Source organism: Bufo gargarizans, chromosome 6, assembly GCF_014858855.1.
Source record: "Bufo gargarizans isolate SCDJY-AF-19 chromosome 6, ASM1485885v1, whole genome shotgun sequence".
Taxonomy (NCBI): Eukaryota; Metazoa; Chordata; class Amphibia; order Anura; family Bufonidae; genus Bufo; species Bufo gargarizans.
Window position 1 is genome coordinate 60583403 of NC_058085.1, and position 12945 is coordinate 60596347.

General features: G+C 44.9%; 1 protein-coding gene across 1 annotated transcript in view; it reads left to right on the top strand.

Annotated features, from left to right (window-relative positions):
* ACSF2 (acyl-CoA synthetase family member 2) overlaps positions 1–12945 on the top strand; it is a 170414-nt gene that overhangs the window by 81807 nt on the left and 75662 nt on the right. The window contains exon 5 of the mRNA XM_044300135.1: positions 10412–10530. Coding sequence (XP_044156070.1) covers positions 10412–10530 — 119 coding nt within the window. The remainder of the gene's footprint in view (positions 1–10411; positions 10531–12945) is intronic.

Genomic DNA, 12945 nt, shown 5'->3' on the forward strand with positions numbered 1-12945 from the left:
CAGACCTTGGTTTTTTAGCATTTACCATATATATTTAAATAATTTTTGTGGCTTTATTTTGCTCTCTTTTGCTACCTGCTGTTTATTTTGTATTTTTGATCATTTTGTCTCCTTTTTGCAGATTTTATTAAACCCTTTGTAAACTTCAAACGCTACAGCTGACCCCTCAGATTTGTATTTTTTTAAATGCCCTTTTTTTGTCTTTTATTGCTCTTTTTACAGTAGCTGTAAGCCATGGGGTGTTTAATTTTAGAAGTTTATACTTGTTACCTAAAGGAATACATTTTTTGTGCAATTACTCAATGTGGATTTGAAGCTCTCCCATTTATCCTCAGTATTATTATGTGACAGTAGCTGCTCCCAGTCTATGCCCTGAAATGCTGCCCTCAACCCAGGGAAATTGCTTTTGAAATTTCGTGTCTTTGCTCTGCCTGACAGAGTTTGCTTTTATAGTTTAGGGGGAATATAATTATATTGTGGTCACTATTACCTAGTGTTTCGCGAACAGTAACATTACCAACAAGCTCTGCATCATTAGAAAGTTACCAGATCCAACAGAGCATCGCCCTAGGGGAGCTTCTACAAACTGGCCCATAAAGTAGGTCCTGCAGCAAGTTGAGGAATCTTCTTCCCTTTGGGGTTGAGGCAGAACCATGACCCCAGTCAATGTCTGGAAAGTTAAAATCTCCCATTATGACCACTGTACCAGCCTGTGCCGCCCGCTCTATTTGGTTATACAATTGAGCTTCTATCTCCTCTGTGATGTTAGGGGGTCTATAGATTACACCAAGTATTATTTTTTCAGTGTTTGTATCTCCTTGAAATTCCACCCTTATGGTTTCCACATCCTCACCATCCTCACCCACAGTTGCCTCTTTCACACTTGTCTTCAGATCACTCCTCACATACCGGCACACACCACCACCTTTTCTATTGATCCTGTCTTTCTGTCACGAGGGTGTCAAGAGCCACGTCTGACTCTGTTATACCCGGGGTCAGGAAGTCGCAGCGGGTGGCTGCGCGCTCTATGTCTAAAGATCACGGTGTTTCTTAGTGTTTGTTTTCTGTGTTTGCCTTGCTATCCTTTTTGTCTCACTCAGGGATCCGTAGCTTCTCCTCCTCAGCTGTTTCTTGTCTGCCACTCCCAAACTCCTTATATTCTCCTCTCACACTTCTCTTGTTGCCAGTTATAGAGCTTCCTGCCTGGACATCTATACTGACCCACTGGAGCTGAGAATCTGGTTGTTGTTCCAGAGTGCTACCCTCCGGATCCCTGTTGGGCTTTTGTTGTCTCCTGTTGTTGCCCACCTGGGATTATATGTTTAGTTTGTATTGTCTGTCCTCCCCTTGGTGTTTTCCTCTAGAGCTAGTGGTGCGGACTAGTGTTCCCACCGCCCTGTTCACTATCTAGGGCTCATCCTAGGGAAAGCCAGGGTTTTAGGCACGTGATCGGCGTACGGGTGAGGAACCCGTCTAGGGACGACAGGGCAGCCAGGTGCCAGACGCAAGGTGAGTCAGGGGTCACCACCTTCCCTCTCACTAGGGCAGGGCCTCCCTCTGTTCCTCCCTCCGTGTCACGTATGTGACAGTTACGCCGATCGTGATATTATAACTGGCCCTTATTTTTTGAGAAAAAAAAAAAAAAAAAATATTATTTAAATTTTTTTTTTCTCTACTTAGAATCCAATATGGATCCTATTGCTGCTTTGGCAAAACAGCTTCAAGGCCTGTCTTTGGAGGTGGCAGGATTGAAGGCGTCTGTCCTCCAACAGCAGCAGCAAATGCAGCAGACCGTAAGCCCAGCGGTTGCTATGGGTAACCAGGTTGTTACAGAACCCAAGGTTGTTCTTCCTGACAGATTCTCTGGGGGAAGGGACAAATTTGTGTTGTTCCGTGAGGCCTGCAAATTATATTTTAAGCTGCGCCCTTACTCCTCAGGTAATGAAGAACAGCGGGTGGGGATTGTTATTTCCCTGCTTCAGGGGGACCCGCAATCCTGGGCGTTCTCGTTACCCCCTGGTTCCCAGGCTCTCCGGTCAGTGGAGGGATTTTTTGGGGCTTTGGGTCTCATATATGATGACCCTGACCGTGTCGCCCTGGCTGAGTCGAAGTTACGGAGACTCCTACAGGGAGATCGGCCAGCAGAGGAATATTGCTCAGAGTTCCGCAGGTGGGCTACGGATACTCAGTGGAACGACCCGGCTCTCAGGAGTCAGTTCTGCTCTGGGTTATCTGAAAGGGTTAAGGATGCGCTGGCGCTGTATGAGACCCCCCTTTCCCTTGATGCTGTTATGTCCCTCTCTATCAGGATAGATAGACGTCTTAGGGAGAGATCGAAAATTCCTGAGCAATCGGTAACCTCTCCCAAGCAGCAGTTAGTCTGTACGGACTTGGATGAGCCTATGCAGCTAGGAGGAACTTCTCGTCAGGTCCGTCCTCCTGAGGTTCGCCGTAGGTGGGGGGCTTGTTTTTTCTGTGGGGGGAAGGGTCATTTCATTAATGTCTGTCCCTCCTTTCCCAAAAACAAAAGACCGTCGGAAAACTACTAACCCCAGGCTGTGCGGAGGATGTCAGCCGGGGGGTATACGTTTCCTCCATACGAACATCTCAATTTGTGTTGCCAGCGGTTATTGTTTTTGGTGTTAAGACGGAGTCTATTTCTTTTTTTCTAGACAGTGGTGCAGGGGTAAATTTGATAGATGCCCATTTTGCCCGCACTATGGGTTTGTCTCTCTGTACGCTGCAGAGACCCATTCCCATATTCGCTATTGACTCTGCTCCTCTGTCTCAGAGAAACCTCACTCACGTTGTCCATAACTTACATCTTCGGGTAGGGGACCACCATAAGGAGCGTCTTTCATGTTACGTTCTGGAGGGCCTTCCCTCTCCTGTGGTATTGGGTCTTCCCTGGTTGGTAGCGCACAATCCAGTGGTGGATTGGCAGGCCAGGGAGATATTGGAGTGGAGTGAGCATTGCAGAGAGAATTGCTTAAATAACAATTGCTTAATCGCCTCCATAGCTTCCCTACCTACATTTATTTCGGACTTTGAGGACGTTTTTTCTGAAAAGGGTTGTCAGAAGCTACCACCTCATCGTCCTTATGATTGCCCGGTTAACCTGATTCCCGGTGCAAAATTACCCAAGTCCAGGTTGTATAATCTTTCGGGTCCCGAGAGACAAGCCATGAAAGATTATATCTCCGAGAGTCTGGCCAAGGGACACATCAGACCCTCTTCTTCACCCGTGGCTGCAGGGTTTTTCTTTGTTAAAAAGAAAGATGGGGGCCTGCGTCCTTGCCTAGATTTCCGTGAGCTAAACCGGATAACCGTCCGAGACCCATACCCTCTTCCTCTCATTCCTGACCTTTTTAATCAGATTGCGGGTGCTAGGTGGTTCTCCAAACTTGATCTTAGGGGGGCCTACAATCTGATTCGTATCAAGGAAGGGGATGAGTGGAAGACAGCTTTTAACACCCCTGAGGGGCATTACGAAAATTTAGTCATGCCTTTCGGTCTGACCAATGCCCCTGCTGTCTTCCAACATTTCGTTAATGATATTTTTAGTCATCTCATCGGCAGGTTTGTAGTCATATACCTAGATGATATCTTAATTTATTCGGCTGATCTGAAAACACATGAAGTACATGTCAGGCAAGTACTGCAGGTCCTACGGACGAATAAATTATATGCGAAAATTGAAAAATGTGTCTTCGCCGTTCAGGAAATACAATTCCTGGGATATCTATTATCTGCTTCAGGTTTCCGTATGGATCCTGGGAAGGTCCAGGCAATTTTAGATTGGGATCTTCCTGAGAACCTTAAAGCTCTACAACGGTTTTTGGGTTTCGCAAATTTCTACAGAAAGTTTATTAAAAATTATTCAGTGATCGTTAAACCCCTTACTGACATGACTAGGAAGGGGACTGATTTTTCTAAATGGTCTGACGCCGCTAAAATTGCATTTTCCTCTCTAAAAGAGAGATTTACCTCGGCACCTGTTCTAATTCAACCTGATGTCTCCCAGCCTTTTATTGTTGAAGTTGATGCGTCGGAGGTGGGAGTGGGGGCTGTATTGTCTCAGGGTCCGTCTCCTGGCAAATGGCGTCCTTGCGCTTTCTTTTCCAAAAAATTATCTGCAGCAGAAAAGAACTATGATATTGGAAATAGGGAACTGTTGGCGATTAAACTGGCGTTTGAAGAGTGGCGTCACTTCTTAGAGGGAGCAATCCACCCCGTCACGGTAATTACGGATCACAAAAACCTTCTGTACCTAGAATCGGCTAAGCGTCTCACCCCTAGACAAGCTAGGTGGTCGCTATTCTTTACCAGATTTAACTTTGTAATCACCTATCGTCCTGGGGCAAAAAATACCAAGGCAGACGCATTGTCTCGTAGTTTCCCTGGAGGGGGTAATGTTAGTGATCCGGTACCTATTTTACAAAGAGGAGTGGTTGTCTCGGCTGTACACTCTGTTCTAGAGGGAAAGGTGTTAGAGGCCCAGGGGGACGCCCCGGCCTCTTGCCCCTCAGAGAAATTGTTTGTACCGTTAAACCTGCGTCTTGAGTTATTGAAGGAACATCATAATTCGGCACTTGCTGGGCACCCAGGGTAGTAAAGCAACCTTGGAGCTATTGTCTCGTCGTTTTTGGTGGCCAAGGTTGCGTCAGGATGTAATAGATTTCGTGTCTACTTGTTCTACTTGTGCACGCGCGAAAGTCTCTCATACACGTCCAGCAGGGTCTTTATTGCCACTTTTCATCCCCAATAGACCATGGACACATCTATCAATGGATTTCATCACTGACTTACCTTTGTCTGCGGGTAAAACAGTTATCTTGGTAGTAGTAGACAGGTTTAGCAAAATGGTACACTTTATTGCGCTACCCGCACTTCCTAATGCTAAGACTCTTGCTCAGGTGTTTATCAGTGAAATCGTGAAGCTTCACGGGGTCCCTTCCGATGTGGTTTCGGATCGGGGAACCCAGTTTATTTCTAAGTTTTGGAAAGCTTTTTGTACCCGTTTAGGGGTACACTTATCCTTTTCCTCAGCTTTCCATCCTCAGTCGAATGGACAGACTGAGCGTACCAACCAAAACCTAGAAACATATTTAAGGTGTTTTGCGTCTGAAAACCAAGAGGTGTGGTCATCATATTTACCGTTAGCCGAGTTTGCCATAAATAATCGCCGTCAGGAATCCACTGGCAAGTCACCATTTCTTGGTGCATACGGTTTTCATCCCCAATTTTGTACTTTCAAAGAGGGGGGGTCTTCTGGGGTTCCCGAAGAGGAACGGTTTTCTTCATCTCTTTCATCGGTATGGCAGAAGGTGCAAGCTAACTTGAAAAATATGAGTGGTAAATACAAATGCATGGCCGATAAGAAACGGTCGCCAGGTCCGGACCTAGGAGTGAATGACTATGTGTGGTTGTCTACTAGGAATATTAAGTTGAAGGTTCCCTCTTGGAAACTGGGTCCTAGGTTCATTGGTCCTTATAAAATTGTAGCCGTCATTAACCCTGTGGCTTTTCGCCTGGAGCTACCTCAGACTTTTAAGATCCATAACGTCTTCCATAAGTCGTTGCTCAAGAAGTATGTTCCACCTCTAGAACCATCACCGCTGCCACCTCCTCCTGTTGTTGTGGATGGTAATCTGGAGTTTCAAATATCCAGAATTGTTGATTCTCGTCGGGTCCGCCGCTCTCTTCAGTATCTGGTGCATTGGAGGGGTTACGGTCCCGAGGAAAGAATGTGGGTTCCAGCGTCAGAGGTAAACGCCAACAGGTTGATTCAGGCTTTCCATGTCTCTCATCCGGAGAGACCTGGTCCTGAGTGTCCGGAGGCCCCTCGTGAAAGGGGGGGTACTGTCACGAGGGTGTCAAGAGCCACGTCTGACTCCGTTATACCCGGGGTCAGGAAGTCGCAGCGGGTGGCTGCGCGCTCTATGTCTAAAGATCACGGTGTTTCTTAGTGTTTGTTTTCTGTGTTTGCCTTGCTATCCTTTTTGTCTCACTCAGGGATCCGTAGCTTCTCCTCCTCAGCTGTTTCTTGTCTGCCACTCCCAAACTCCTTATATTCTCCTCTCACACTTCTCTTGTTGCCAGTTATAGAGCTTCCTGCCTGGACATCTATGCTGACCCACTGGAGCTGAGAATCTGGTTGTTGTTCCAGAGTGCTACCCTCCGGATCCCTGTTGGGCTTTTGTTGTCTCCTGTTGTTGCCCACCTGGGATTATATGTTTAGTTTGTATTGTCTGTCCTCCCCTTGGTGTTTTCCTTTAGAGCTAGTGGTGCGGACTAGTGTTCCCACCGCCCTGTTCACTATCTAGGGCTCATCCTAGGGAAAGCCAGGGTTTTAGGCACGTGATCGGCGTACGGGTGAGGAACCCGTCTAGGGACGACAGGGCAGCCAGGTGCCAGCCGCAAGGTGAGTCAGGGGTCACCACCTTCCCTCTCACTAGGGCAGGGCCTCCCTCTTTTCCTCCCTCCGTGTCACGTATGTGACAGTTACGCCGATCGTGATATAAGGTTTCCACATCCTCACCATCATACATCTATGTGTTCTTCTAGTACCATAGCCTCCAGCTGCCCCATTTTGCTAGCTAGACTTCTGGCATTTATGAAAAAAACATTTTAAATTACTATTATTTGTAAAGTGATTATCCGGGATTTTTTTATTACCTTGGTTGATTTTTGTATGTAACAGGTTCTTGTTACCAGCAGTTTTATTTTTTATAAATGTATAGTTATGCCCAGTCTTCTCCCTATTTTCCTCACTAACCCCAGCCCCCACTAAATCCCCACTGTCCCCTTCTATATCCCACTCTCTATCTACACTATCTACCCCCTTATTAGTATGACACCTCCCCCCCCCCCAGATCCTAGTTTAAAAGCTCCTCCAGCCGTCTAACCATTTTCCCCCCAGAGCAGTTGCACCCTTCCCATTAAGGTGCAGCCCGTCCCTACTGTAGAGCTTGTAACCAACCGAGAAATCGTCCCAGTTCTCCATGAACCCAAACCCTTCCTTCCTGCACCAGCTTCTGAGCCACTTATTTAACTCCCTAAGCTCCCGTTGTCTCTCTAGTCACGCTTGTGGCAATGGTAGTATTTCTGAAAACACTTGGACTTGAGCGTCTCTCCTAGTTCCCTAAAATCATTTTTAAGGACCTTCCATCTCCCCCTGACTTTGTCATTGGTACCAATGTGTACCATGACCGCCGGGTCTTCCCCAGCCCCACCCAGCAATCTGTCAATCCGATCCGCAATATGCCGAACCTGAGCAACCGGCAGACAACACACTGTTCAGCATTCACGGTGTCGGCGACAAATGACCCTGTCTGTCCTCCCAATAATAGAGTCCCCTACCACCAGCATCTGTCTGACCTTTGCTGCACTCCTTTCCCCATCCTTCCTGCAGTGGTCATCCTCCTGGGTGCTAGGAGAAACGCCCTGCTGCAGTATGGCTGGCCCTGGGCTTTCATCCCTAATATCAGCCAAACAGGCATATTTACTTGGGCGTTCCAGCTCAGGACTAGCCTCCCTGGCACTTTTCCCTCTACCCCTTCTTCCTACATTAACCCAACTGCTGACCTGATAGTCCTGATCTTGCCCTCCTCCTCCTCCCACCTCCATTTCACGGACCCCAGTCAGTGCCTGCACAGTGAGGTCTAAGGCTGGTTTCACACGGGCGTTGCGGAAAAATGTGCGGGTGCGTTGCGGAAACACCCGCGATTTTTCCGCGCGAGTGCAAAACATTGTCATGCGTTTTGCACTCGCGTGAGAAAAATCGCGCATGTTTGGTACCCAAACCCGAACTTCTTCAAAGAAGTTCGGGCTTGGGATTGATGTTCTGTAGATTCTATTATTTTCCCTTATAACATGGTTATAAGGGAAAATAATAGCATTCTGAATACAGAATGCTTAGTATAATAGCGCTGGAAGCGTTAAAAAAATAATAAAAACGTTAACTCACCTTATCCCCATGATCGTGTAGTTCCCGGTCGGTCTCTTCTTTAGCTGTGGGCTTGGGCTGAATGACCTTTGGTGATGTCAGATCACATGCTCCAATCACATGGTCCATCACCATGGTGATGGAGCATGTGATCTGACATCACCACAGGTCCTTTAGTCACAGCTAAAGAAGAGACCGACCGGGAACTAGGCGATCATGGGGATAAGGTGAGTTAACTTTTTTATTTTTTTTAACCCTCCCAGCACTATTATACTAAGCATTCTGTAGTCAGAATGCTATTATTTTCCCTTATAACCATGTTATAAGGGAAAATAATACAGTGAATAGACTGTCACCTAGAACCCATGCGTGGAAATCGCACCGCATCCGCACTTGCTTGCGGATGCTTGCGATTTTCACGCAACCCCATTCATTTCTATGGGACCTGCGTTACGTGAAAAACGCAGAATATAGAACATGCTGCGATTTTCACGCAACGCATAAGTGTTGCGTGAAAATCACCGCTCATGTGAACAGCCCCATAGAAATGAATGGGTCAGGATTCAGTGCGGGTGCAATGCGTTCAACTCACGCATCGCACCCGCACGGAAATCTCGCCCGTGTGAAAGGGGCCTAAGCCTCTCTCCAGGTCTGCAATGCCCCTAGGTGTTTCAAGCTGCCTTTTTAGATCCAAGATCTGGACTTCCAAATATGCAACATGCTTGCATCTAGTGCAAATGAATGGCTCTTCAAGGCACGCATACATTACACAGGACACACACTTGGTAGCATCGTCCATGGAGCACATGTTTAAATGGGGATGAACAGTAAAGAAGGAAAACAGTAAATATGGGTTACAATTAGACCCTGTTTGCTGTAGTTGGTTGACTCGCTAGAATCAAGCCAACAATACACAAGGAGAATCTAGCAAACCTTAGTTTCTTGCTCCTTGTCTTAAACTCCTTTTCTTTAAACTCCACTTATTCACAAGCCACGTAGTACAGCAAGCTCAGTAGAGCGACTCCCCACCTTTCAGATCAGACCCTCCAGACATCCCTTTTAATATTTGCCTACATGCCATCTACATAACAGTGGCCATTGCAACCTACTGATATGCTAGGGTAAGAAGTGTTAGACCCCCCACCCCACTAATGTTGGTGGCCTATCCTGAGGAGAATCCTCCAGTAATCCCCTTTAAAATGCAGCTCACATTTCCGTTAACAACCGCAGATGGAGTGAGTCTGGGTGCCATGATAGCATTAGCACAGAAATTGTCTGTTCTTGCCACAGCAGCCACCGTGGGAGGGGGAAAAGGTGGTTAATATTGGAGGGCTCGATAACAGAGCTGGTGCGGAGAGGGGGAGGGAGGAGAGCGGAAAAACACAGCATACCGTGCTTCCTGCGCTTCCAAGGCTCCTGTCATTACCAGCAATTAAGGGAGAGTTCACATCTCTGTTTCATTTTCCGTTCTGATCAGTCAGAAGAACAGAAAAAAACTGATCCTGTAAAAAAAAATATCCTTTGCATCACTTATGCACATTTGGCATCCATTCAAGCTATTTCCATCTGAGATCTGTCTTTTTTAGACAGAAAAGAAAGTTCTGCATGCAGGAGTTTTTTCCTTCTAAAAAAACGGATCTCAGACGGAAATGGCTCCAACGGATGCCAGATGTGCATAATTGATGCCGAAAAATTTGCGAACGGGACGGACAGCCTTTACATATAAATGCCTATTCTTGTCCGCAAAGCGCGGACAAGAATAGGACATGTTCTATTTTTTTTTTGCGGGGCCACAGAACGGAGCAACGGATGCGGATAGCAAGCGGAGTGCTGTCCGCATCTTTTGCGGCCCCATTGAAGTGAATGGGTCCACATCCGAGCCGCCAAAACTGCGGCTCGGATGCGGACCATAACTACGGTTTGTGTGCCTGAGGCCTAAGTTATACTTTCTTGTGGTCAATTGTGATTAGTTATAAATTGGAGAAAAGATGAAGGAATTTCCTGCAGCGGTACTGCAGTGTAATACGGTAGTAGCAAAGCGGATACAATTGTAATTGAATCTGCATGACCTTGACCTGCGGCATGGATTTCTCCCTTTGCAATGCAGAGAAATGAAAACTGCTGTAACCCTGTAGCATTAAAGGGGTATTCCGTGTATATAGAAAGGTGTTTTAAGGTAATATTAAAAGAAACCTGTCATATGATTTGAGACACTAAACTTCCACCACCATTTTATTCTTGTATTTTTTTTTACTATCTGTCTAGTTTTAATACTATATATATATATATATATATAAAAAGCAAATTTTTTGAGGTCCACAGATTCAGTGATATACATTTTAGGGGATATAGGGAACCGTCTGATTTTATACACTCTGGAAATTCTGATGATGTATACATTATAGGTGAATCACGTCATTGCATAGGACTGCCTCTGGTTCTGACTTTTGGGTTATATTCCAGGTTGGCTGTTCTGCCCTTGTGTTTCCATCAGAGTTTAAAACTCAGAGATATTATGAAATTGTAAAGAAGCTTTGTCCAGAGATCGATCATTCTCCAGCTGGGGGAATCAAGAGCAAGACGTAAGTGTGCCATACCATGCGGGCATTGTGTCCGTCAGGAGTCACTTGTGTGTTATCTTCCATTGTATTACAGAAACAGAGAGGTGACTTTATCCTGTGATGGTGCACCTGTGTAATCCTGCGGTAGTTTATTTATATAATCCTGACATGGTGCACTTGTATGTGCACCTGTATAATCCTGCACAGTGCACTTGTACAGTATTATAGTAGTGCACCTGTATAAGTCTGCATAGTGCACCTGTACAGTATTATAATAGTGCACCTGTATAATCCTGCATAGTGCACCTGTACAGTATTATAATAGTGCACCTGTATAATCCTGCATAGTGCACCTGTACAGTATTATAGTAGTGCACCTGTATAATCCTGCATAGTGCTCTTGTACAGTATTATAGTAGTGCACCTGTATAATCCTGCATAGTGCTCTTGTACAGTATTATAGTAGTGCACCTGTATAATCCTGCACAGTGCACTTGTACAGTATTATAGTAGTGCACCTGTATAATCCTGCATAGTGCTCTTGTACAGTATTATAGTAGTGCACCTGTATAATCCTGCATAGTGCTCTTGTACAGTATTATAGTAGTGCACCTGTATAATCCTGCATAGTGCACTTGTACAGTATTATAGTAGTGCACCTGTATAATCCTGCATAGTGCTCTTGTACAGTATTATAGTAGTGCTCCTGTATAATCCTGCATAGTGCACTTGTACAGTATTACAGTAGTGCACCTGTATAATCCTGCATAGTGCACCTGTACAGTATTATAGTAGTGCACCTGTATAATCCTGCATAGTGCTCTTGTACAGTATTATAGTAGTGCACCTGTATAATCCTGCATAGTGCTCTTGTACAGTATTATAGTAGTGCACCTGTATAATCCTGCACAGTGCACTTGTACAGTATTATAGTAGTGCACCTGTATAATCCTGCATAGTGCACTTGTACAGTATTATAGTAGTGCACCTGTATAATCCTACATAGTGCTCTTGTACAGTATTATAGTAGTGCACCTGTATAATCCTGCATAGTGCACTTGTACAGTATTATAGTAGTGCACCTGTATAATCCTGCATAGTGCTCTTGTACAGTATTATAGTAGTGCACCTGTATAATCCTGCACAGTGCTCTTGTACAGTATTATAGTAGTGCACCTGTATAATCCTGCACAGTGCACTTGTACAGTATTATAGTAGTGCACCTGTATAATCCTGCATAGTGCTCTTGTACAGTATTATAGTAGTGCACCTGTATAATCCTGCACAGTGCACTTGTACAGTATTATAGTAGTGCACCTGTATAATCCTACATAGTGCTCTTGTACAGTATTATAGTAGTGCACCTGTATAATCCTGCATAGTGCTCTTGTACAGTATTATAGTAGTGCACCTGTATAATCCTGCACAGTGCACTTGTACAGTATTATAGTAGTGCACCTGTATAATCCTGCATAGTGCACTTGTACAGTATTATAGTAGTGCACCTGTATAATCCTACATAGTGCTCTTGTACAGTATTATAGTAGTGCACCTGTATAATCCTGCATAGTGCTCTTGTACAGTATTATAGTAGTGCACCTGTATAATCCTGCATAGTGCTCTTGTACAGTATTATAGTAGTGCACCTGTATAATCCTGCATAGTGCTCTTGTACAGTATTATAGTAGTGCACCTGTATAATCCTGCATAGTGCACTTGTACAGTATTACAGTAGTGCACCTGTATAATCCTGCATAGTGCTCTTGTACAGTATTACAGTAGTGCACCTGTATAATCCTGCATAGTGCTCTTGTACAGTATTATAGTAGTGCACCTGTATAATCCTGCACAGTGCACTTGTACAGTATTATAGTAGTGCACCTGTATAATCCTGCACAGTGCTCTTGTACAGTATTATAGTAGTGCACCTGTATAATCCTGCATAGTGCTCTTGTACAGTATTATAGTAGTGCACCTGTATAATCCTGCATAGTGCTCTTGTACAGTATTATAGTAGTGCACCTGTATAATCCTGCATAGTGCTCTTGTTCAGTATTATAGTAGTGCACCTGTATAATCCTGCATAGTGCTCTTGTACAGTATTATAGTAGTGCACCTGTATAATCCTGCATAGTGCTCTTGTACAGTATTATAGTAGTGCACCTGTATAATCCTGCATAGTGCTCTTGTACAGTATTATAGTAGTGCACCTGTATAATCCTGCATAGTGCTCTTGTACAGTATTATAGTAGTGCACCTGTATAATCCTGCATAGTGCTCTTGTACAGTATTATAGTAGTGCACCTGTATAATCCTGCATAGTGCTCTTGTACAGTATTATAGTAGTGCACCTGTATAATCCTGCTTAGTGCTCTTGTACAGTATTATAGTAGTGCACCTGTATAATCCTGCATAGTGCTCTTGTACAGTATTATA